The sequence below is a fragment of the Rhinopithecus roxellana genome, chromosome 11, assembly GCF_007565055.1.
Source record: "Rhinopithecus roxellana isolate Shanxi Qingling chromosome 11, ASM756505v1, whole genome shotgun sequence".
Classification (NCBI taxonomy): Eukaryota; Metazoa; Chordata; class Mammalia; order Primates; family Cercopithecidae; genus Rhinopithecus; species Rhinopithecus roxellana.
This window is the reverse complement of record NC_044559.1, coordinates 73003579-73026105: the sequence shown is the minus strand read 5'-3', so window position 1 is coordinate 73026105 and position 22527 is coordinate 73003579. Positions and strand designations below refer to the sequence as shown.

The 22527-nt window shown below is 46.8% G+C and overlaps 1 protein-coding gene, 1 long non-coding RNA gene and 1 pseudogene across 7 annotated transcripts in view; 2 read left to right on the top strand and 1 right to left on the bottom strand.

The window, feature by feature from the left end:
• The first annotated feature begins 208 nt into the window (after window positions 1-208).
• SCD (stearoyl-CoA desaturase) lies at window positions 209-18666 on the top strand. Of its 2 annotated transcripts, none has more exons than XM_010356094.2 (6): window positions 209-1118; window positions 1642-1924; window positions 6210-6340; window positions 7766-7971; window positions 9879-10111; window positions 14571-18666. In XM_010356094.2, exons 1-6 carry the CDS (start codon window positions 1092-1094, stop codon window positions 14768-14770), a joined length of 1080 nt encoding a protein of 359 aa, XP_010354396.1. In that variant the 5' UTR covers window positions 209-1091; the 3' UTR covers window positions 14771-18666. The 2 variants fall into 2 exon arrangements, with proteins under 2 accessions (XP_010354396.1, XP_010354395.1); XM_010356093.2 differs by having other exon boundaries at window positions 209-1253.
• Window positions 6337-22527, bottom strand: part of LOC115900281 — a 29562-nt gene continuing 13371 nt past the window's right edge. For 3 of the 4 annotated variants that reach the window (XR_004059939.1, XR_004059938.1, XR_004059936.1), the window contains one exon: window positions 21627-21654. This is a non-coding gene — a long non-coding RNA (uncharacterized LOC115900281). Of the gene's footprint in view, window positions 6524-21626; window positions 21655-22527 lie in introns of those variants that run through there. The other variant, XR_004059937.1, reaches the window with a different exon arrangement.
• On the top strand, window positions 16422-18666 carry LOC115900280 (annotated as a pseudogene). The gene has a single exon (XR_004059935.1). The product of XR_004059935.1 is annotated as an uncharacterized LOC115900280 (transcript).

The window sequence follows — 22527 nt, the reverse complement described above, 5'->3', positions numbered from 1 at the left end:
ATCTCCAAAACCTCCCGCACGCATCCTGGAGGCGCGGGCATGGGGATGGGACTGTTTGCCCGGGGCCTGAACAGGATTCGTGCGCGTAGGCACACACACCAGCCAGACTGCGTGCGGCCAGAGTCCGGTGCGGTCCCGGGTGAGCAGCGCGTGGCTGGTGGGCGGGGCAGAGCCATTGTTCGCAGGCGGACTGAGCCCCCAACGCTCGCCCGGGAGGGAGGCGGGGCTTCCCGCGTCCCCGGAGCTCCCGATCCCGGGGTGGCGGCCTCGTCTCCCTGCCACGCGCCTGGGGGGACGGGAAGACGGGACGGAGTTGTGAGTAGTGGGCGTCCCCCGAGGCTTCCCCACTGTTTCCTGAGAAACTTCCCCAGTGCCCACCCAGCCGTTCGCCGTGTGCCCGCGGGCCGGTCCTGGGCTAGACTCCGCGCCCCAGCCCCAAACCGGGTCCCCAGTCCCTTCCAGAGAGAAAGCTCCTAACGCGGGGTGCCGGGCAGAGGCCCAGCGGCGGGTAGAAGAGAAGCTGAGAAGGAGAAAGGGAGGGGAGGGGGAGCGAGGAGCTGGCGGCAGAGGGAACAGCAGATTGCGCCGAGCCAATGGCAACTGCAGGACGAGGTGGCACCAAATTCCCTTCGGCCAATGACGAGCCGGAGTTTACAGAAGCCTCATTAGCATTTCCCCAGGGGCAGGGGCAGGGGCAGGGGCCGGGTGGTGTGGTGTCGGTGTTGGCAGCATCCCGGCGCCCTGCTGCGGTCGTTGCGAGCCTTGGCCTCTGTCTCCTCCCTCTCCCGCCCTCACCTCCGTGCGGGGCCGCCCGCGCCAGTCAACTCCGCGCACTTTGCCCCTGCTTGGCAGCGGATAAAAGGGAGCTGAGGAAATACCGGACACGGTCACCCATTGCCAGCTCTAGCCTTTAAATTCCCGGCTCAGGGACCTCCACGCACCGCGGCTAGGGCCTAGACACCCAGCTAGCGTGCACGGCGCCGCGGCTCAGCGCGCACCGGCGGCCTTCGAAACCGCAGTCCTCCGGCGCCCCCGAACTCCGCTCCGCGGCCTCAGCCCCTGGAAAGTGATCCCGGCATCCGAGAGCCAAGATGCCGGCCCATTTGCTGCAGGAGGATGTGAGTTTCCCAGCCTGGCCCCGTACTGCAGAGTCGCCGGCGCGGGCTGGGCTTCCAGGGGACGGGTTGGTGGCAGAAGAGAGGGGAGAGCTCCGCGGAGGACTTGGCCATGTTTTTCGAGTTGTGCTGCCTTCAGTGAGTTGGGAATGTGGATTGTAATTTGGTGACTTGAGTCTCCAACTTTTGTTTCTTAAGCTTTAAAGAAAAATCCGGTCGTGCTGGTGCTTTTATGAATTATGCGGGTTTTCCTTTGTGTTCGTGGGGATGTAAGTGCTTTGCTTCTCCTTCCTACTGCCGCCTCCCCGTAGGTTTCGCCCCCCTCGTCCCCCGCCCCTAATGTGTCTGTACAGTTTCTGGGAACTTCTCACCGTTGCATCTCGGATACACCCTACCCTCAGTGAACTCCGGCGCTGGGGAAGGGTCTTTGCTGTCCACCCTTCCCCCAGCGTGATTAGAGAGCGGAGCGGCCCCAGCTGCCTCCACGTGTCTCTTCTCCTGACTCTCCTCTTCCTCCCCCTTCCAGATCTCTAGCTCCTATACCACCACCACCACCATCACAGCGCCTCCCTCCAGGGTCCTGCAGAATGGAAGAGATAAGTTAGAGACGACGCCCCTCTACTTGGAAGAAGACATTCGCCCTGATATCAAAGATGATATATATGACCCCTCCTACAAGGATAAGGAAGGCCCAAGCCCCAAGGTTGAATATGTCTGGAGAAACATCATCCTTATGTCTCTACTACACTTGGGAGCCCTGTATGGGATCATTTTGATTCCTACTTGCAAGTTGTACACCTGTCTTTGGGGTAAGCAGCCTCCCTGTCCTCCTGACCTAGTCCTCCAGGTACTCACTGCTCTTTTAATAAGGTGGGATCTTACACAGGACACCAGCCCCTCCCAGCCTCCCAGCTGGGGTTTTTCTCAGGCATTTTCTTTGGTTGCTTCAGGCCTAGTGGGCTGGGAAGAGCCTGGGGGTACTGAGATGCAGGAATGTCAATGCTGGGGGTTGAGAGCTCTGGGACCTTGTGCTTGTGGGCTTTGAAGTGTAGACCTGTGCTGGAAAGTCAGCTTTCCCTGAAAGAGCTTTTCTGTTTGAGTCATTTGCTTGGCTGCCTGTCCCACCCCTGCCAACCACAAAAGAATCAAAGCCCTCTACCTGGGAGGCATGGGAACATGGTACTAAACCATTGGCTTTCTAGGGTCTGTGTTGAGCAGTCATGGGCTAGCGCAACGGGAAACTACTCAGGGAGAGAGTTTATTGGAAAAGCAGGAACAAAGAGGTTATCCACGAAACTATTTTGACCTGACCCCTTGGCCAGACCAGGCATCTTCGTTACAGAGGAAGATGAAGCTCCCGTGTAACCCGAGTCACAGAGATGTGTGTTGCTCTGTTACTCTACATTCCAGGGTGCTGCATATACCAGTCCACAAAATGCTCGTAGAATGAAATCAGGTTGAAGATATGTTTCATGTTCCATCCCTCCAGCCTGCTTCAGGCCCCCCTCTTGATGCCATGAAGTGCCAAGAATTCTGCACCTTCCAACGCCAGTCCTACCCATTCCTCCTTGCCAGGGACATCGAGGCCAGGCCAGAAAAGAGCCTTGAGAAAAGAGAGCCTGGTCTTGAGGCTGCTGTAATGAGGGAGACAGTTCCTAGTTTGTCCCCGACCTGCCCTTAGCTCAGCTCTTTCAGGGACCCATTGGTATGGCCTGATGGCATGGTTCTGCCCCCTGGATATGCACATGCGCTTTGCAGGTTTTTTCATCTCTGCCACTATGAGCCTAAGTTGGGAATGGAGAGCAGGGAGCTCTGCAGAGGTAGAGCCCCTGCATTGCTACTCTCTAAGGGGTGGTGAGCCAGGACTTCTCCTCCAGAAAACAACTTGAGGTTTTTCAGAGCAGCCTCAGGTGTGGGATACTTTCTGACAGCTCGCTCTTTCTCTTGAAGGGTAATTATGTAGAAGAGCTGGGAGGCCAAGTTTTAGCTGTTTCCCTCAGGACCCCTCTTAGGTCTTCCGAAGATAGTGAGATCTGGTTCATTGAGCTTTGTTTCCAGAAATCCTCCAGATGCTACAGTGAAATGCAACTGAGAAGAGCCCCTTTGTCAGAATCTCAGTTTTTCTAGGTACCACCTGTGGGCAACAGTACTTTTTTAGGATTGGGAAGGTAGCATTCCTTGGGTTACATATGTGTCACAGCTGTGACACGGACAGAACAGGCCAGGTGCAGATCAGTTCATCTGCATACCAGGAAGGGCTCTTGTATTTGTGAGGGGAGGGCAACATCTGTTGTCTGGCCCCTCTGAGGATCCAGCAGAACTTCAGTTGCAACATGAGGGATGAAGAGCAGGGATAGCATTCCCCAAAGAGTCAGTGGATGCCTCTCTCCACCCTTTCTCCCCAAGAGGATAGTCTTCACCAGTAGTTTTCTCACCTGCAAGCTCCTTCTAGCCTCAGCACTCCCTGTAGGTTTTCTGAAGCCCAGTTTGACCCAATTGCCTCTGCTTGGTTACCCTCAGTTGCTAGTGCAGGGAGCAGAATTCCATCCCAAAGTCAAGGCTGTGCCTGCTACATTTTTTTGGTGACCTGCCCATGGGTGTGTGCTGTGCCTTTGGGCAGAAAAATGTGGCTCACAGAGACTGGATGGTAAACTTATTGTACTGGGCTCTTTGGTGGATGGCTTAGCTGAAAGAATGACCATCTTGATAAGGGGATATCAGAACTCTGTCTTAAGAAACAAGGAGGATAAGCGGAGGAGGGTCAGAAGTCTCAACCTGGACATCTTCTCTTCCCACCTTCAGAATTTAGGAGCTTCACCTTTCTTGTTTTAATCCCTATGGACAATGTTAAATTAGCAACTGGTCGTGATTCCAGCATTTCTTATGACCGAGCAATTTTGAGAGCCTTAAATCTCTTTCATTTTGGAGTCTCCCAAAGGAGCCCTTAGGGTAGGACTAAGGAGAATGCCTCTGGCAACACTGAGCCAGAGGCAAAACCATTCAAGTCTCTTTCTTAAGGCCAGAGCAATGAGATGTTGCTTAACCATCAATTTGGACATTTTCTTCCCCTGGGGAGGAGAGAGGGAATAAATCTCCAACTGATTTAAGCCCTTCTGTTTGATAGACTTAGAGGTGTTTCTAGAAAAGGCACCAGAGTGCCTGAGTTCTTTCCCCAATTTGCCTGTTAATATAGGATCTTATATATGTTCTGAGTCAACTTGCCCCAGGGTCTTTTGCAGCAAGTAACAAGCCCAGAAGCTCCCTTGCTCATTAGAAAGGGCTCTGGCTCAACTGATGGTTTTCCCAGTAAGGTGCAGGTTAGATACTGTATCTGGGGAGATGTCAATCGCCACTTGGCTTGAGGGCAGATCACCTGGGGCCTCAATCCCCACTCTGAGGGAATGTGGAGAGAGCTCTTCTTAGGGCTGACTCTGGCTCTATGGCTCTCCTGGAGACCTTATAGGAGGAATAAGAGAGAAGAAAGGAGGTAGGGTTGGGGGGAAAATGAGGTTGTTTAGGAAACAGCTATCAATGGCTGCAAAAGAACATGGGACAATTTGTTACAATGTGTGGTGTCTCCAACTGCAACTAAGTTCTGTGGCCACTGAGGCTCTATTGTTTCTAGCTGTTTCCCTAGGAATGAAACATTGTTAACATTCATTCCTAGGAATGAAACATTGTTAACAGTTTCTACCAAGGCCACAGCTTCTGCCTGCTAGAGCTATGGAACAGAGAAAGAGATGGGTACAGCCAGCAGCCCACTTCCTGCCTTGGCCTCCCAAAATGCTGGGATGACAAAATGGTTCACACTGCACCTGGCCCTCTGCTGTTATTTTAATAGCACCCTTGCATATGGGTCCTGAGCTCTGCAGGAGTAGTTTGTGGCCCTTAAAACCTTAGTGAAGGCCTAGATAGAGGTGAAAGGAAATAGCTAGACCCTGGGAGAATGCCTTTAAGATGAAGAATGAGTGGTAAGAGCACTATTCTCTCTCCTGCCTTCCCAGTTAGAGATTATATCTGGCACCTCTTGAGCATGCAGGTCTCCAGGAAGGTGAGGGAAGACAATGGTGGGGTGCTCCACTGACAGCTTGAAGAATATCCTACCATTGTTTAGAATGAGCATTGCCCGGTGAGAGTATGGGCTGACAGGGATGTAGCAAAGGCGAGACAGAGGAACTGTGCATGTATCTTGGGGGAGGTGGATGGTATAACCGGAACGTGAAATCTCTGGTAAATCTTAAGATACTGTGCAAATTGGATTTATGCACAAATTGGATTAGGGCTAATTTTTCCCTGATATGTCCACACTGCCTGCTAGAATATTTAAATGCTTTTTTGTGCCAGTTGATAAATGGCCACGGTCTGAATCCCCTAAAAGTCCCCTACAACTAAGTGCTTCTCAAATTGGTCAGTGCCCAGATTGTACTGGCTGTTATTTTATTTTTTGAGATAAGGTCTTTCTCTGTTGATCAGGGCTTGAGTGCAGTGACGGGATGGTGGCTCACCGCAGCCTCGACCTCCTGGGCCCAAGAGATCCTCCCACCTCAGCCTCTTGAGTAGATTATCTGTAGAGACAATGTCTCCCTATGTTACCCAGGCTGGTCTCGAACTCCTGGGCTCAAGGGGATCTTCCTGCTTTGGCCTCCCAAAATGTTGGGATGACAACATGGTTCACACTGCACCTGGCCCTCTGCTGTTATTTTAATAACACCCTTGCTTATGGGTCCTGGGCTCTACAGGAGTAGTTTGTGGCCCTTAATACCTTAGAGAAGGCCTAGATAGAGGTGAAAGGAGATAGCTAGCCCCTGAGAGATTGCCTTTAAGATGAAGAATGAGTGGTAAGAGCACTATTCTCTCTCCTGCCTTTCTGACTCCTTAGTTTCTGGGATTCCTTAGCTTATCTTTTTTTCCTGGGTTGAGAGGCTGTGGGGTGATGATATTTTTCAAGTGGTAAAATCTAAGGGATGTGGTTATCCCTAGAGTTCATGGTAAAGCCGATTCTCACTCAAACCCTGAAGAAGACAGTTTCTGGCATCCTTTCCCAGATGGAACTCACACTGATGGGTGACTCCCCCCGCTGTCTTCTCCTGGCAGGGTTATTCTACTATGTTATCAGTGCCCTGGGCATAACAGCAGGAGCTCATCGTCTGTGGAGCCACCGATCTTACAAAGCTCGGCTGCCCCTGCGGCTCTTTCTGATCATTGCCAACACAATGGCATTCCAGGTAAGAAGCTGTCTCTGCTCAGCTGTTTGTCCTCCACCCTATCAATGGTCCGGGGACAGAAAGGAGTGATCAGCGCCAGAGAGGAGCCACACCTGGACAGCCATTTCACTTTCCTCTTTCCTGTGGTCACCTCAAGCGCCAGTTCAGTCCTTAAGTCCATGAAGAATGAAGAGACTTCTGAGCCTTGGAAAAGGAAAATAAATGGAAAATATTCTTGATGTGTAGGAATATTTTTGATCCTAAGGTCCCTCTGTTGTCACACATTCTGGCTGTTGTGGCTCTTCATCATAAGGGGCTTTGGCACATAAGCCAGAGACTGACCTTAGATTCCTGGGCAGACACTGGACAATAAATTCACTGTTTAAGGTAAATATCTTAGGGAGGCAGAGCTGGGAGGCTCATTGGAGCCCAGGAGTTTGAAGCTGCAGTGAGCCAGATACCACCACTGCACTCCAGCCTGGGTGACAAGACCCCAACTTAAAAAAAAAGAAAAAAAATTTAAAAAGTGAATAACTTAGGACTCCACCACAGTGGGATTGAAGCTGATGTTCCCAGACTCATAAACTCTTATTTTCAGATAATGAGAGCAAACACTTTATGGGCCTGGCACTATTATAAGCATTTGATATAAAGTCCTCACAACAATCTTAGGAAGTAGATACTATTATCCCCATTTTACAGATGAGGAAACCAATTTACAGGGAGATTAGATAGACCAACCCAACATTGTGGCCCTTTCTTGGGCTGCCATGGTGGCTAAGTAAAACATTGAGGTTTGTTGAGGCAAAAAGTTTAGAGCAGGCAGGGCACGGTGGCTCACGCCTGTAATCCCACACTTTGGGAGGCCGAGGCGGGCGGATCACGAGGTCAGGAGATCGAGACCATCCTGGCTAACATGGTGAAACCCCCTCTCTACTAAAAATACAAAAAATTAGCCGGGTGAGGTGGCGGGCGCCTGTAGTCCCAGCTACTCGAGAGGCTGAGGCAGGAGAATGGCGTGAACCCGGGAGGCGGAGCTTGCAGTGAGCTGAGATCACGCCACTGCACTCCAGCCTGGGCGACAGAGCAAGACTCCGTCTCAAAAAAAAAAAAAAAAAAAAAAAAAAAAAAGAATTGCAATGTTCTCACTTCTTGAAACTCTCTGAGCTCTGTATGATTTACCTCCATTCCACCCACCATATAACTTTCCAGAAACAGCAGTCCCATTGCTATGGTCCTGGGACTTCAAGTTGCTTTTTCTACATAAGCTTCAGTGACAAGTTGGGAGAAGAGGGGAGGCAACTCCATGACTCCTTTGGAGCCCAGATTCCTGGATATTTTGTGAGGCTGGGCCGAGCGCCTTGGGCTCTTGATACCTTTCCATTGGGAGTCTCCTAAGAGGGTGTCTATCCTCAAGCCTTACATTCCTCTTCTCTCTCTCCCCAGAATGATGTCTATGAATGGGCTCGTGACCACCGTGCCCACCACAAGTTTTCGGAAACACATGCAGATCCTCATAATTCCCGACGTGGCTTTTTCTTCTCTCACGTGGGTTGGCTGCTTGTGCGCAAACACCCAGCTGTCAAAGAGAAGGGCGCTACGCTAGACTTGTCTGACCTAGAAGCCGAGAAACTGGTGATGTTCCAGAGGAGGTGAGTGAAGCCCTGATGGAGGTGGGGATATGGCCCTGACATCTGGTCATTAGGGACCCCATTTTTTCTCCTAAGACTTATAAAATATAAGCTGAGAAATTTACTGCGTTTGCGTATTCACAATCATAATTTAAAATCCCAGTTTTTAACATCCCACAGGCCCATAGCCATAGACTATTGCTCCATTTCTTTCTCTCTGAGCTATCTTAATTAAACCCATTACATTCAACAGATGTGTATTGTCCTAGGACAGTCATAGATTCAAAGATGTTTATAGCCTACTTGCCTAGGTTGGTTGGTTGGTTTGTTTTTGTTTGTTTTTCAACAGTCTTTCTTGCCCAGGCTGGAGTGCAGTGGCACAATCTTGGCTCCCTGCACCCTTGACTTCCTAGGCTCAAGCAATCCTTCCACCTCAGCCTCCTGAGTATCTGGGACTACAGGCACACACCACCATGCCCAGCTAATTTTTTGTAAAGACAAGGTCTCCCTCAGTATATTGCCCAAGCCGGTAGCTTAGTTCTTACCTTCAAAAAGTTTGTAGCCTATCAGGGGGTGGAGAGATAAGCCAAGTATCCAGATAACCATGGTATAAGGCAGAATATTTTCTGTACTATGAGAGGTATAAAGGGGAGGGAGAGTGCTCAACGGGCAACGCCAAGGAAGTGTTTACGAAATAAGTCGTGTTGGAATCCACCAACGGATAGAAATTTTTACAACTATGTGTGGGGAGAGACAGTGCAAACAGAAGAAACAGAATGAGCTAAAGCATGAAGCATGTTCTAGCAATAGAGTCCTTTTGCTTGAAGTATAGGGTGTGGGAAGAAGTAAGACTGGAGAGACTAATGCCATCCTTGTCGAGTTCTAAAAGCAGACTTAGGATTTAATTCAATAAGCAATAGGAAGGCATTACATCTTTTGAACTGTAATGTGGCATAGTTAGAGATGTGCTTTAGGAAGACTGCTTTTAGAACAAGTGTAAGAAACCATTGAGCCAAAGTGAGAGGTAGGGACATAAGTTAGGAAATGAGGACCCCTGCTAGCGAAGCAGTGGCAGAAATGGAAAAAAGAGTTGGGTGCAGGGAATGTCAGTGATGTAAAAGTCAAAGACTTGACTGCTGAAGGAATGTAGGGGATCAGTGCCCTTGGAATGTCAGTGACCTGGTCTACATTGAGAATGAAGATTGAGAAAGGGCTTCCAGAGGGACAGATAGCTGCAGGTGATCAAGGACATTCAATGGGCCTCTGAGGGAAAAGAAGACCAAAGAACTAGGGGGTAGCTAGCAGAAAATGGAGGCATGACACTAAACAGACTGAAAAAGAGTGCCGATGAAAAAGAGAAAGGAGCCCAAAGGCAGATGGGAAAACCAGCCAAGGATGGAGAGACATCTGTTCATTAGTTTGTAATTTGGACCTCACCTATTTTACCAACGTGGTATTATGCTCGAGTAAAAATCAGCGATGGCTGGGCGTGGTGGCTCATGCCTGTAATCCCAGCACTTTGGGAGGCTGAGGCAGGAGGACTGCTTGAAAGTTCAGGCATTAGAGACCAGCCTGGGAAACATAGTGAGCCCTCATCTCTACAAAAAATTTAAAAACTAAATGGGCATGATGGTTCATGCCTGTGGTCCCAGCTACTCAGGAGGCTGAGGTGGGAGGATCTCTTGAGCCCAGGAGTTAAGACTGCGGTGAACTATGGTCATGCCACTGCACTCCAGCCTTGGCAACAGTGTGAGACCCTGTCAAAAACAAACAAAACAAACAAACAAACAAAAGTAAAACAATGAACTTAGAGTCAGACAAGCAAATTCAACACGGAAGAAAGAGACAGCCCATCCCAATTTGTGTAGAAGATCCATGTAGGTGTGGAGTGCCCCTCCATTGACCTGGTGTCTGGTCTGTCACTGTAGATACTACAAACCTGGCTTGCTGCTGATGTGCTTCATCCTGCCCACGCTTGTGCCCTGGTGTTTCTGGGGTGAAACTTTTCAACACAGTTTGTTTGTTGCCACTTTCTTGCGATATGCTATAGTGCTTAATGTCACCTGGCTGGTGAACAGTGCTGCCCACCTCTTCGGATATCGTCCTTATGACAAGAACATCAGCCCCCGGGAGAATATCCTGGTTTCACTTGGAGCTGTGGGTAAGTCAGCTGTCCAAGCAAGACTACATCCAGTGGTCTGCTGATTAGGGGATTAGGCTAGGGGCCAGAAAAACTAGATAAACCTGTTTTTGATGGCTACTTTGTATCTCCGTTTGTCCACTATAAAACTGGGGGGCAGTATACTGGAAAACCCTTTTGAGAGTCAGGCAACATGTTTTATGTAAAAATGAAAGGATAAGAAGGAAAACACAAAAAAACACTGATCTTGATTCCAGGTTCTAAAACAATTTCCAAATGCCGTGTATGCTCCAGGCGCGGTGGCTCACGCCTCTAATCCCGGCACTTTGGGAGGCCGAGGCGGGCAGGTCACCTGAGGTCAGGAGTTTGAGATCAGTCCGGCCAACATGGTGAAACCCTGTTTCTACTAAAAACCCAACCAAACAAACAAAAAAACAGAAACCAAATGCCATGCACGATGAGCACCTTGGAGTTTTCCTTTCTTTTATCAACTCTGGGCCAGACTGCAGTCTTGCTTGAGGCAAGGAGTGCATAAATAGAACAATGGGGTCATCTGAGTGGCCAGTAAGCGTGGTGTTTTATGAACTTCAAGTACGCCACACAAAATATTTTTTATCTTATCCACTCTACTCAGATATGCCTTGCTTTAAGTGTGTGCCATGCCTTACTGTTTGGTGATGCCATTATGAACAGCATCAAAATAACTGCTGGTGGGCCTTTACTACCACCTACCATCTTGTCTCCTCTCATCCTCTGTTTTTCTCTCTTCTATTCTGGGCTAGGAACATCCCTTCCCCTAACATGCCTTCATGAATCTCCCAGTAAAGCAGTGTGATCACAAGTTCCTGCTCAATTCTCTAACATTGATCTTTTCCTTTATTTTCTAATGAGACGGGGTCTCACCATGGTGCCCAGGCTGGTCTTGAACTCTGGGCTCAAGTGATCCTCCTGCCTCAGCCTCCCAGCGTATCTACATTTTTTTCTCTGTCCCTCTTTCTAACTGAATATAGACTTTGACCAAGGCCCTGGATGAGTTTTCCTTAAATAGATCTGGTGACCTCTTCTCTCCAGTAATTGGTGCTATTGGGCATTCAGTAATATCTAGACAACCACACTACTCCACACATTTGTGCAGGTCATTGCCTAACACTCGTTTTCTTTTTCTCTTTAAAATCTTCCTTTATATTCTCAAAACCATCTTTATTATCTTTTAAATGGTTGTTGTTGAGACAGAATCTCACTCTGTTGCCCAGGTTTCAGTGCAGTGGTGTGATCACAGCTCACTGCAGCTATGACCTCCTGGGCTCAAGCGATCCTCTGGGCTCAGCCTCCCAAGTAACTGGTACTACAGGTGCATGCCACCATGCTTGGCTAATTTTTCTATTTTTTGTAGAGACAGGGTTTTGTCATGTTGTACAGGCTAGTCTCAAACTCCTGAGCTGAGGTGATCTGTCTGCCTTGGCCTCCCAAAGTGCTGGAATTGTAATAGGCATGAGCCATTGTGCCTGGCCTACTTTTTTTTTTTTTTTTTTTTTTGAGATGGAGTCTCGCTGTGTCACCCAGGCTGGAGTACAGTGGCTCTGTCACCCAGGCTAGAGTACAGTGGCGCGATCTCGGCTCACTGCAAGCTCCGCCTCCCGAGTTCACGCCATTCTCCTGCCTCAGCCTCCTGAGTAGCTGGGACTACAGGCGCCCGCCACCTCACCCAGCTAGTTTTTTGTATTTTTTAGTAGAAACGGGTTTCACCGTGTTAGCCAGAATGGTCTCCATCTCCTGACCTCGTGATCCCTCCATCTCGGCCTCCCAAAGTGCTGGGATTACAGGCTTGAGCCACCGCGCCCAGCCGGCCTACTATATTTATTAAAAGGATTTATTTGTCTAGGCGTGGTGGCTCACACCTGTAATCCCAGCCTAAGTGGGTGGATCATTTGAGGTCAGGAGTTAGAGATCAGCCAGGCCAATATGGTGAACCTCTGTCTCTACTAAAAAAAAAAGAAAGAAAGAAAAAAAGGAAAGTATAAAAAAGTTAGCCAGGCATGGTGGCACGTGCCTGTAGTCCCAGCTACTCAGGAGGCTGAGGCAGAAGAATTGCTTGAACCCAGGAGGCGGAGGTTGCAGTGAGCCGAGATTGTGTGCCACTGCACTCCAGCCTCGGTGACAGAGTGAGACTCCATCTCAAAAATATATGATAAAAATAAAAGCTTTTTTTTCTCTCTCTTTTTAACTTTCACGTATCTCCTTTCAGACACTTTCTTGCCATTGTGCCTATTCTTACTTTAACCATGATTAAAATAAATCACATACACTGTATAAATCTGAGATTATCACAGGAATGGAGTTTCTGGCTTGAGATGTGTTCCCTATTACAAATGGATCTATAATGATCTTCCCCGCCTCCAGCCTCTGGGTGGCCATCAGTTCAAAGTGGCTGCCAATATCTGACCTGTGTTTGTTACCATTCACCCCTCCTTGCCTGCTGCTTGCCTCCCTTATCACCTCACCCTTTGTTCTCCTCCAGCTCTGTTTCCTGCCACCCTAATCTTTTTGTTTCTTGAATTACCTCCCCGACTGTCACATGCTCATCTTCTCTGCCAAATTAACCTTCTCCCTTGAGTCTTTCTTGGGCTGTCTCTTGCTGCCCCAGTTGCAGAGTCCTGTCTTCTTTCTACCCGTTGACGCTCTTCCTCTTTTTTTTTTTTCTCCCTTGTCTGTGTGCATCTGATTCCATTCTGATAACTAAAGGCCTGGCTAGTGCTTACACAGAGCCCAGCTGCAAAACCATTAATGGACATTAATAATCCTCAGTACCTTTATTCCTGGCATTCTACCCCCGTCCTCCCCAGTTCACACTGCAGATCATCAGGTGTCACAGAGGGAGGACATACCTTGAAATGCCCTAGATGACGTCATTTACTTTGCAGGACTTATTGCCTTGCTTCTGATTAATGTCATGACTGGTCTGTCTGAGGGTATTTTTATCTACAAAGAGCCAAATATTAGCTCTTAGTAGCTATCCTTTACCCATGCCTGATTAGGGTCAGTATTATTTTTGGCTGTGGTTCAGAAAGAAGAGTCCTGCCAAGAGTTGGCAAACTCTCTATCTGTTGAGTTTCCAAGCTTTACACGTTAGATAAATTCCCCTGAATCCAGAATTTGTTTGTTTTCCTCCCTCCAGCAAAGTGAAATGCTCATCCCAAGAGTCCTCAAAATCTCAGAGGTTAGAGGGTATCTAAGCATTTCCATTTTTCTTCCCTCAGAGAGCTTCTGTTTTATCAGCACCTCCCCCACACCAGGGTCAAAGCTCAAAAAAGTTGGAGCACCCCTGGCAACTGCAGTGACTGAGGACATTCCAGCCTGTGGGCTGGCCTTTCTTCTGATCTTTGGCTGTAGGGACCACTCTGTAGGAACCTCCCACCCCTAGAGGTAGTTCCAGTGTGGTGGGGAAAGGTGTGCTTTTTTACTCTTTTTTTTTTTTTTTTGAGACAGAGCCTCACTCAGTCGCGCAGGCTGGAGTGCAGTGGCGCAATCTCGGCTCACTGCAAGCTCCGCCTCCCGGGTTCACACCACTCTCCTGCCTCAGCCTCCAGAGTAGCTGGAACTAAAGATGCCCGCCACCACATCCGGCTAATTTTTTGTATTTTTTTTTTTTTTTTTTTGAGACGGAGTCTCGCTCTGTAGCCCAGGCTGGAGTGCAGTGGCCGGATCTCAGCTCACTGCAAGCTCCGCCTCCCAGGTTCACGCCATTCTCCTGCCTCAGCCTCCCGAGTAGCTGGGACTACAGGCGCCCGCCACCTCACCCGGCTAGTTTTTTGTATTTTTTAGTAGAGACGGGGTTACACCGTGTTAGCCAGGATGGTCTCGATATCCTGACCTCGTGATCCACCCGCCTCGGCCTCCCAAAGTGCTGGGATTACAGGCGTGAGCCACCGCGCCTGGCTTTACTCATTTTTTTAAGAGTCATAGCCAGAGTGCTTCATTCTGCAAGCACGTGCACATACTATACACAGAGCCTTGAGGGCAGGGCCAAGAATGAATTTGGAATTTTCCAATCTGATACCATTCCCAAAAGTAGGAGCTTCTCTCTAGTCATTTTATCCTCTGAGAAACTCAGTTCTCTTCCCACAAGGCTCCCAGACAGCCATGGGTGACCAGGGTCTACAATCACTCCTTAAGATGCCTTTGACTGGCCAGGTGCAGTGACTCATGACTATAATCCCAGTACTTTGGGTGGTCAAGGTGGGAGGGTTGCTTGCAACATGGCAAGACCCCATCTCTACAAAAAAAGTAAAATACTAAAAGTAAAGATGCTTCTGAGGGGATCTATTTGGTTCATATTAAAAGAGACTGAATTCATCCATTCATTCAACAATAGTGAGTTTCTCCCAGGTATGAGGTACCCTGCTAGCTAACTGGTATGCACAAATCAAGAAGACCTCAGTGCACCGTCACTCCATGACTTCTCTTCCTGCTTTTGTTTCAGGTGAGGGCTTCCACAACTACCACCACTCCTTTCCCTATGACTACTCTGCCAGTGAGTACCGCTGGCACATCAACTTCACCACATTCTTCATTGATTGCATGGCCGCCCTTGGTCTGGCCTATGACCGGAAGAAAGTCTCCAAGGCCGCCGTCTTGGCCAGGATTAAAAGAACCGGAGACGGAAGCTACAAGAGTGGCTGAGTTTGGGGTCCCTCTGTTTCTTTTTCAAAAGCCAGCCAGGCAGAGGTTTTAATGTCTGTTTATTAACTACTGAATAATGCTACCAGGATGCTAAAGATGATGATGTTAACCCATTCCAGTCCAGTATTTTAAAACACAAAAGTATTGAAAGTCAACAACTCTGCCTTTATGATGCTAAGCTGATATTATTTCTTCTTTTAGCCTCTCTCTCTTCTAGGCCCATTGTCCTCCTTTTCACTTTGTTGCTATCGCCCTCCTTTCTCTTACTGCCTCCCAGGCAAGCAGCTGGTCAGTCTTTGTTCAATGTCCAGCTTCCAAAGCCTAGACAACCTTTCTGTAGCCTAAAACGAATGGTCTTTTCTCCAGATAACTCTCTTTCCTTGAGCTATTGTGAGCTTTGAAGTAGGTGGCTTGAGCTAGAGATAAAACAGAATCTTCTGGGCAGTCCTCTGTTAATTGTCTTCAGCCCAGGCTTTTGCTAGATGGAATGGAAAAGCAACTTCACTTGACACAAAGCTTCTAAAGCAGGTAAATTGTCAGGGGAGAGAGTCAGCATGTATGAATGTAAGGATGAGGGAAGCGAAGCAAGAGGAACCTCTTGCCATAATCACACATGCAGCTGCCTACTTAGTGAGGACTTCAAGCCCCGCCACACAGCATGCTTCCTTTCTCTCCTGGCTCGGGGTAAGAAGTGGCTGTGGTGTTTGGCAATGCTAATTCAATGTCACAACATATAGTTTAGGCTGAGGATAAAGAAGAGACGTTTTAAGTTTGTAGTAAAAGTGGTCCCTGCTGGGAAAGGGTTTTCTTTTCTTTTTTTTTTTTTAATAACAAGATTTCTTAGTTCATGTGTCAAGAAGTCTTGAAGTTGGGTGTTTCCAGAATTGGTAAAAACAGCAGCTCATAGAATTTTGAGGATTCCATGAGCTGCTCATCACAGTTCTTTCCTCTTTCTGCTCTGCCATCTTCAGGATATTGGTTGCTCCCCTCATAGTAATAAGATGGCTGTGGCATTTCCAAACATCCAAAAAAGGGAAGGATTTTAGGAGGTAGAGTTGGGTCAAACGTAATATATATACACAAATATACATTGGTTAGAACATTAAACTATTAAAGTATTTCCCTCCCAAAGAGGGATGTTTGAAAAACCTCTGAAGGAGAGGAGGAATTAGTTGGGTTGCCAATTTCCTCTCCACTACTGGACATGAGATGGAGAGGTTGAGGGACAGGATCTATAGGCAGCTTCTAAGAGCGAACTTCACATAGGAAGGGATCTGAGAACACGTTGCCTGGGGCTTGAGAAGGTTACTGAGTGAGTTATTGGGAGTCTTAATAAAATAAGCTAGATATTAGATCCATTCATTAATTAGTTCCAGTTTCTCCTTGAAATGAGTAAAAACTAGAAGACTTCTCCCACAGTGTTGTGCCCCTTCACTCTTTTTTTTATTTTTATTTTTTTTGGCTCTGTTAACATCTAGCCTATAGAACTGCCTGGGGGGCAGGGTTAGGAATCTCTTCACTACCCTGATTCTTGATTCCTGGGTCTACCCTTCTGTCCGTTTTCTTTTCTTTTACCAGATCTTTCTCTTCCCTGAACGTTTTCTTCTTTCCCTGGACAGGCAGCCTCCTTTGTGTGTATTCAGAGGCAGTGATGACTTGCTGTCCAGGCAGCTCCCTCCTGTAGACAGAATGCTCAGGGTCACTGAACCACTGCTTCTTTTTTGAAAATAGAGCTAGCTGCCACTTTCACATGGCCTTTGGAGTGTCTCCACCTACACCCCTGTGCTCCCCTGCCACACTGATGGCTCAAGGCAAGGCTGGCAAACCCTCCCAGAAACATCTCTGGCCCAGAGAGCCTCTCTCTCTCCCTCTATCACAAGGCACAGCCAAGCCAAATGCTCATGTTGAGCCAGTGGGCCAGCCACAGAGCAAAAGAGCGTTTATTTTCAGTCCCCTCTGTCTGGGTCAGAACCAGAGAGTATGCTGAATGCCCCCTGCTTGCTCGGTAAGGGTGCCCCACCTGAGTCAGTGCTCTCAGCTGGCAGTGCAATGCTTGTAAAAGTAGGAGGAAACAGTTCTCACTGGGAAGAAGCAAGGGCAAGAACCCAAGTGCCTCACCTCGAAAGGAGGTCCTGTTCCCTGGAGTCAGGGTGAACTGCAAAGCTTTGGCTGAGACCTGGGATTTGAGATACCACAAGCCCTGCTGAACAGAGTGTCTGTTCAGCAAACTAACCAGCATTCCCTACAGCCTAGGGCAGACAATAGTATAGAAGTCTGGAAAAACAAAAACAGAACATCAGTGTTTTGAGAACTTTGGACCACTCCTGTCCCTGTAACTCAGTCATCAAAGCAGAAGCCTGGCTTTGCTCTATTCAGATTGGAAATGTGCACTACCAAACACTCAGTCCACTGTTGAACCCCAGTGCTGGAAGGGATGAGGGCCTTTCTTCCTGTGTTAATTACATAGAGGCTACAGGGGTTAGCCTGGACTAAAGGCATCCCTGTCTTTTGAGCTATTCACTTCAGTAGAAAAGAATCTAAGGGAAGATCACTGTAGTTTAGTTCTGCTGACCTGTGCGCCTACCCCTTGGAAATGTCTGCTGGTATTTCTAATTCCACAGGTCATCAGATGCCTGCTTGATAATATATGAACAATAAAAACAACTTTCACTTCTTCCTATTGTAATCGTGTGCCATGGATCTGATCTGTACCATGACCCTACATAAGGCTAGATGGCACCTCAGGCTGAGGGCCCCAATGTATATGTGGGTGTGGGTGTGGGTGTGGGTGGGGGTGTGTCTGCTGAGTAAGGAACACTATTTTCAAGATTCTAAAGCTCAGTCAAGTGACACATTAATGATAAACTCAGATCTGATCAAGAGTCTGGATTTCTAACAGTCCTTGCTTTGGGGGTGTGCTGACAACTTAACCCGGGTGCCTTACATCTTTTCTAATCACAGTGTTGCATATGAGCCTGCCCTTACTCCCTCTGCGGAATCCCTTTGCACCTGAGAGCCTACTGAAGTGACTGGTAGAAAAAGGGGCCTGAGTGGAGGATTATCAGTATTGCGATTTGCAGGATTCCCTTCTGGGCTTTATTCTGGAAACTTTTGTTAGGGCTGCTTTTCTTAAGTGCCCACATTTGACGGAGGGTGGAAGTAATTTGAATGTATTTGATATAATTTTATTTTATTTTTTGTTTTTGTTTTAGGTTAAAAGATGGTTGTAGCATTTAAAATGGAAAATTTTCTCCTTGGTTTGCTAGTATCTTAAGTGTATTCTCTGTAAGCGTAGTTCAAATGGGTCATCATGAAAGGTTAAAAAAGCAAGGTGGCCCTGTTTGCTGGTGGTTAAGGCCAGGGCCTTTCCTACCACTGTGCCACTGACTTGCTATGTGACCCTGGGCAAGTCACTGAACTATAATGTGCCTCAGTTTTCCTTCTGCTAAAATGGGGATAATAATACTGACCTACCTCAAAGGGCAGTTTTGAGGCATGACTAATGCTTTTTATAAAGCATTTTGGGATCCTTCGGCACAGGAATTCTCAAGACCTGAGTGGTTTGTATAATAGCAATGTCCACCATGAACTTGGTATGTCCATGTGTCCCAGATGCTGTCGTTAGTCTATATGGTTCTCCAAGAGATTGAATGGCTCTATGGGAGAAGTGGTGGATAACTAGCCAGAAAAAAATTGAGAATGCATAAACAACTCATTGCCATGGAAACATACAGAGGATACCTTTTCTTTGATTGGGTGGGATTTTTCCCTTTTTATGTGGGATAGTTACTTGTGACAAGAATAATTTTGGAATAATTTCTATTAATATCAACTCTGAAGCTAATTGTACTAATCTGAGATTGTGTTTGTTCATAATAAAAGTGAAGTGAATCTGATTGCACTGGGTCTGGGAGTTTTTTTTGGCTGTGATTCAAAGTCTTGGGATTTATCTCTGGCTCATATCTATGTCTGTACCTTTAAGAGTATAAAAGAAGTAGAAGTTACAATGGTTGACTCATACTCCAGTAACCTGGCCTGCTGTCCTAAAGGTAACTTTAGGTTAAACTCTGGGAAGCAGGAAGCCGGGAGTCTGCTGCCATTAAATCAAACACATTAACACCAGCTGGCAACTTGGCCCTGGGGAAGTGCCAGGGTTCTCAGGTATGTCACGTGGTCAGTCACATAGACCTAAGATAAAGATACTGGGAGAGGAAGAGACCAGCAAGAGAAGCACTCCCTGGGAAAGCAGTTTTTGGCTCTTGTTGCCCAGGCTGGAGTGCAATGACATGATCTGGGCTCACTGCAGACTCTACCTCTTAGATTCGAGCATTCTCCTGACTCAGCCTTCCAAGTAGCTGGGATTACAGGCACATGTCACCATGCCCAGTTAATTTTGTATTTTTAGTAGAGACAGGGTTTCACCATTTTGGTCAGGCTGGTCTCGAACTCCTGACCTCAGGTGATCCACCTGCCTTGGCCTCCCAAAGTGCTGGGATTACAGTTGTGCACCACTGCGCCCAGCTGAAAGCAGTTCTTTACCTTGCAACCCCGGCTGGGCAGTACAGCTCTTTCCTGTTTCTGAAATGTAGTCACCTCTAGGGAATAAAATGGCTTCTTGAGAATGCTGATATGCACAGCAGCAGGAAGAAAGGAAAACCAGTCCAAGGGAAGGCTTGTATGTTCCTGAAGCAGAGGACTTCAGGCTCACAGGTGCACAAAGTGGAAACGGTTTTGGTTTTTGGTTTTTCCTTTTAGCTTTTAATACTTTTATTAATTTATTCATTTATTTATTTATTTTTTGAGACGGAGTCTCGCTCTGTCTCCCAGGTTGGAGTGTAGTGGTGTGATCTCGGCTCACTGCAACCTCCGCCTCCCAGGTTCAAGCAATTCTCCTGCCTCAGCCTCCCATGTAGCTGGGACTACAGGTGCTGGCCACCATGCATGGCTAATTTTTGTATTTTTATTAAAGACAGGGTTTCACCATGTTTGTCAGGCTGGTCTCGAACTCCTAACCTCAGGTGATCCGCCCGCCTCAGCCTCCCAAAGTGCTGGGATTACAGGCGTGAGCCACCGCGCCCGGCTAGCTTTTAATACTTTTAAAATTATTTTTCTTGAGACAGGGTCTTGCACTGTTGCCCAGGTTGGAGTACAGTGGTGTAATCGTAGCTCACTGTAGCCTCAAACTCCTGGGCACAAGTGATCCTTCTGTCTCAGCCTCCCCAGTAACTGAGACTACAGGTGTGTATCACCACGCCTGGCTAATTTTTTTTTTAAGTTTTATTTTTGAAGAGGCAGGTCTCACTATGTTGGTCAGGGTGGTCTCAAACTCCTGGGCTCAAGCCATCCAAAGTGCTGGAATTACAGGCGTGAGCCACCACACCCAGCCTAGCTTTTACTATATTTTATCTGATAATCCTCTTATGGAAAAAAGAAAGACAGACTCTTAACGGTTTGAAGAATCTCCATATTCCATCAGGAGCCACCTTGAGCAATACCTGGGTTTTTAAGAGCTCCTCAGAGCCAGTTCTCCAGCTCACCTTGCTTTCTAATCTAAGGTTGCCTTCACCTTGGACAAGAAGCACGAGTCTCTGAGTAATTCAGAGTATGCAAACTCAAAAGTCTATGTACATGGAGGCCTTGCTAGACCTTAATGGTGACATTTTCATCAATATCTGGTTTTCTACCATGAGTCCTTTTCCCTCTTTATTTTTCTTAACGTGTTCAAGCCAGAATATTTTTTCAGCCATTCTGTAACTGCACAGTTTCTTCCAAGTCTCTATTTTGTTTCCTATTAACTGGGATCCAATATATTTATTTATTTATTTATTTTGGAGTCGCCCTCTGTCACCCAGCCTGGAGTGCAGTGGTGCGATCTCACCTCACTGCAAACTTTGCCTCCCGTGTTCAAGCGAGTCTTGTGCCTCAGCCTCCCAAGTAGCTGGGATTACAGGTGCCCACCACCATACCCAGCTAATTTTTGTATTTTTAGTAGAGACAGAGTTTCGCCATGTTGGCCAGGCTGGTCTGGAACTGTGATCCACCCACCTCAGCCTCCCAAAGTGCTGGCATTATAGGCGTGAGCCACTGCACCCAGCCTCAATTTATACAATTTATCCTCACTGTTCTCTTTGCTGCTTTCTGAACCCTGATTTTGATATGTTTCACGTGGAAAGGTATAAGGACGTTAAGGTTCTGTTTAGGAATCAAGATTAACCATGGGGCAAAAGGACAAAAAAATAGATTAAGATAATAATGGAGAAGAGCATAGAAATGAAATTCCCAATGCCCAAATGGCCACCAGATGTTTCACGTTTCCCTAGAAGAACCACGATAGTTTCTAAAGACGTCTACCAGGATAGAAAAGGAAGAGGTGTCTAGATTGGAAAGGAAGAACTATCTCTATTTGCAGATGACATGACTTTGTATACAGAAAATCCTAAAGAATACACATGTATACACATATTAAAGCTAATAAATGAGCTCAGCAAGGTTGCAGGATATATTAATATCAATATGCAAAAATCAAGTGTATTTCTAAACTAGCAATGAATAATTTGAAAATGAAATTAAAGAATTCCACTTATAACAACACCAAAAAGAATAAAACAAATAGGAATACATTTAACAAAAAAAGTACTTAAGTGTGGTACTTTGAAAACTACAAAATGCTGTTGAAAGAAATTAAAGAAGACCTGCTAAATAAATAAAAAGAAATCCCATGTTCATGGATTCAAAGACAATATTGTTAAGATGTTCATACTCCCCAAATTCATCTACAGATTCAAGGCAATCCTTATCAAATTCCAGCTCCTTTTATTTTTTTTTTAAAGAAATTGACAAGCTGATGTTAGAGACTGGGGGAGGGTTGCCAATGCACACGGGTTCTGTGGGGAGTAACGAAAATGTTCTAAAGTTAGATTTTGGTAAGGGTTGCATGTTTCTGTGAATATACTAAAAATGTCTGAATCATACACTAAAAGAGTAATTTTATGGTATATAAATTATATCTTGATAAAAATTATATGAGAACAAAGCCCTCTATTTTAATGTTTTACCACTAGTTGTAGCTGACCCAAATATATTAAGGAAGCACTGATTAAAATAAATTTTTTGATTAAAAGAAGTGCTCCATATTCTCTCTTTCTCTTTTTTTTTTTTTTTTTTTTTTTGAGATGGAGTCTCACTCTGTTGCCCAGGCTGGAGTGCAGTGGCACATTCTCTGCTCACTGCAACCTCTGCCTCCAGGGTTCAAGCGAGTCTCCTGCCTCAGCCTCCCAAGTAGCTGAGATTACAGGCACCTGCTTGGCTAATTTTTGTATTTTTAGTAGAGATGGGGGTTTCACCATGTTGGCCAGGGTGGTCTCGAGCTCCTGACCTCAAGTGATCTGCCCGCCTGGGCCTCCCAAAGTGCTGGGATTACAGGCGTGAGACACCACCCCCAGTCTATGTTCTCTTAATTATGCAGTGATGTGGTCTCTAGTCTCAAACTTCAAGGAGACAAAGACTAGCCACATGAAAAAAGGCAAGCTGCTATAAACTAGAGTATAATATGACAATTCGGCTGTACCAAGTTACTTGGAAAAATCCAGATACCATGTTCTACATTTAGTTAAAGGGGTTTAGGTAATGGCATAAACACAGACTTAACTTCCTTTTGAGTGGGAAATTAAAGTTCTGAGTCCATCAGACTTGTGGATACAATCATAATAACAATAACAATATTTACTAGAGCTGGGCACTGCACTGAATTCCTGGCT

Excerpts from the sequence above, each read along its gene's own strand:
- SCD (XM_010356093.2), top strand. The coding sequence starts at position 1,092 with ATGCCGGCCCATTTGCTGCAGGAGGATGTGAGTTTCCCAGCCTGGCCC. Across the intron at positions 7,972-9,878 it reads CTGGTGATGTTCCAGAGGAG|ATACTACAAACCTGGCTTGC; the intron begins GTGAGTGAAGCC and ends CTGTCACTGTAG. Across the intron at positions 10,112-14,570 it reads GGTTTCACTTGGAGCTGTGG|GTGAGGGCTTCCACAACTAC; the intron begins GTAAGTCAGCTG and ends CTTTTGTTTCAG.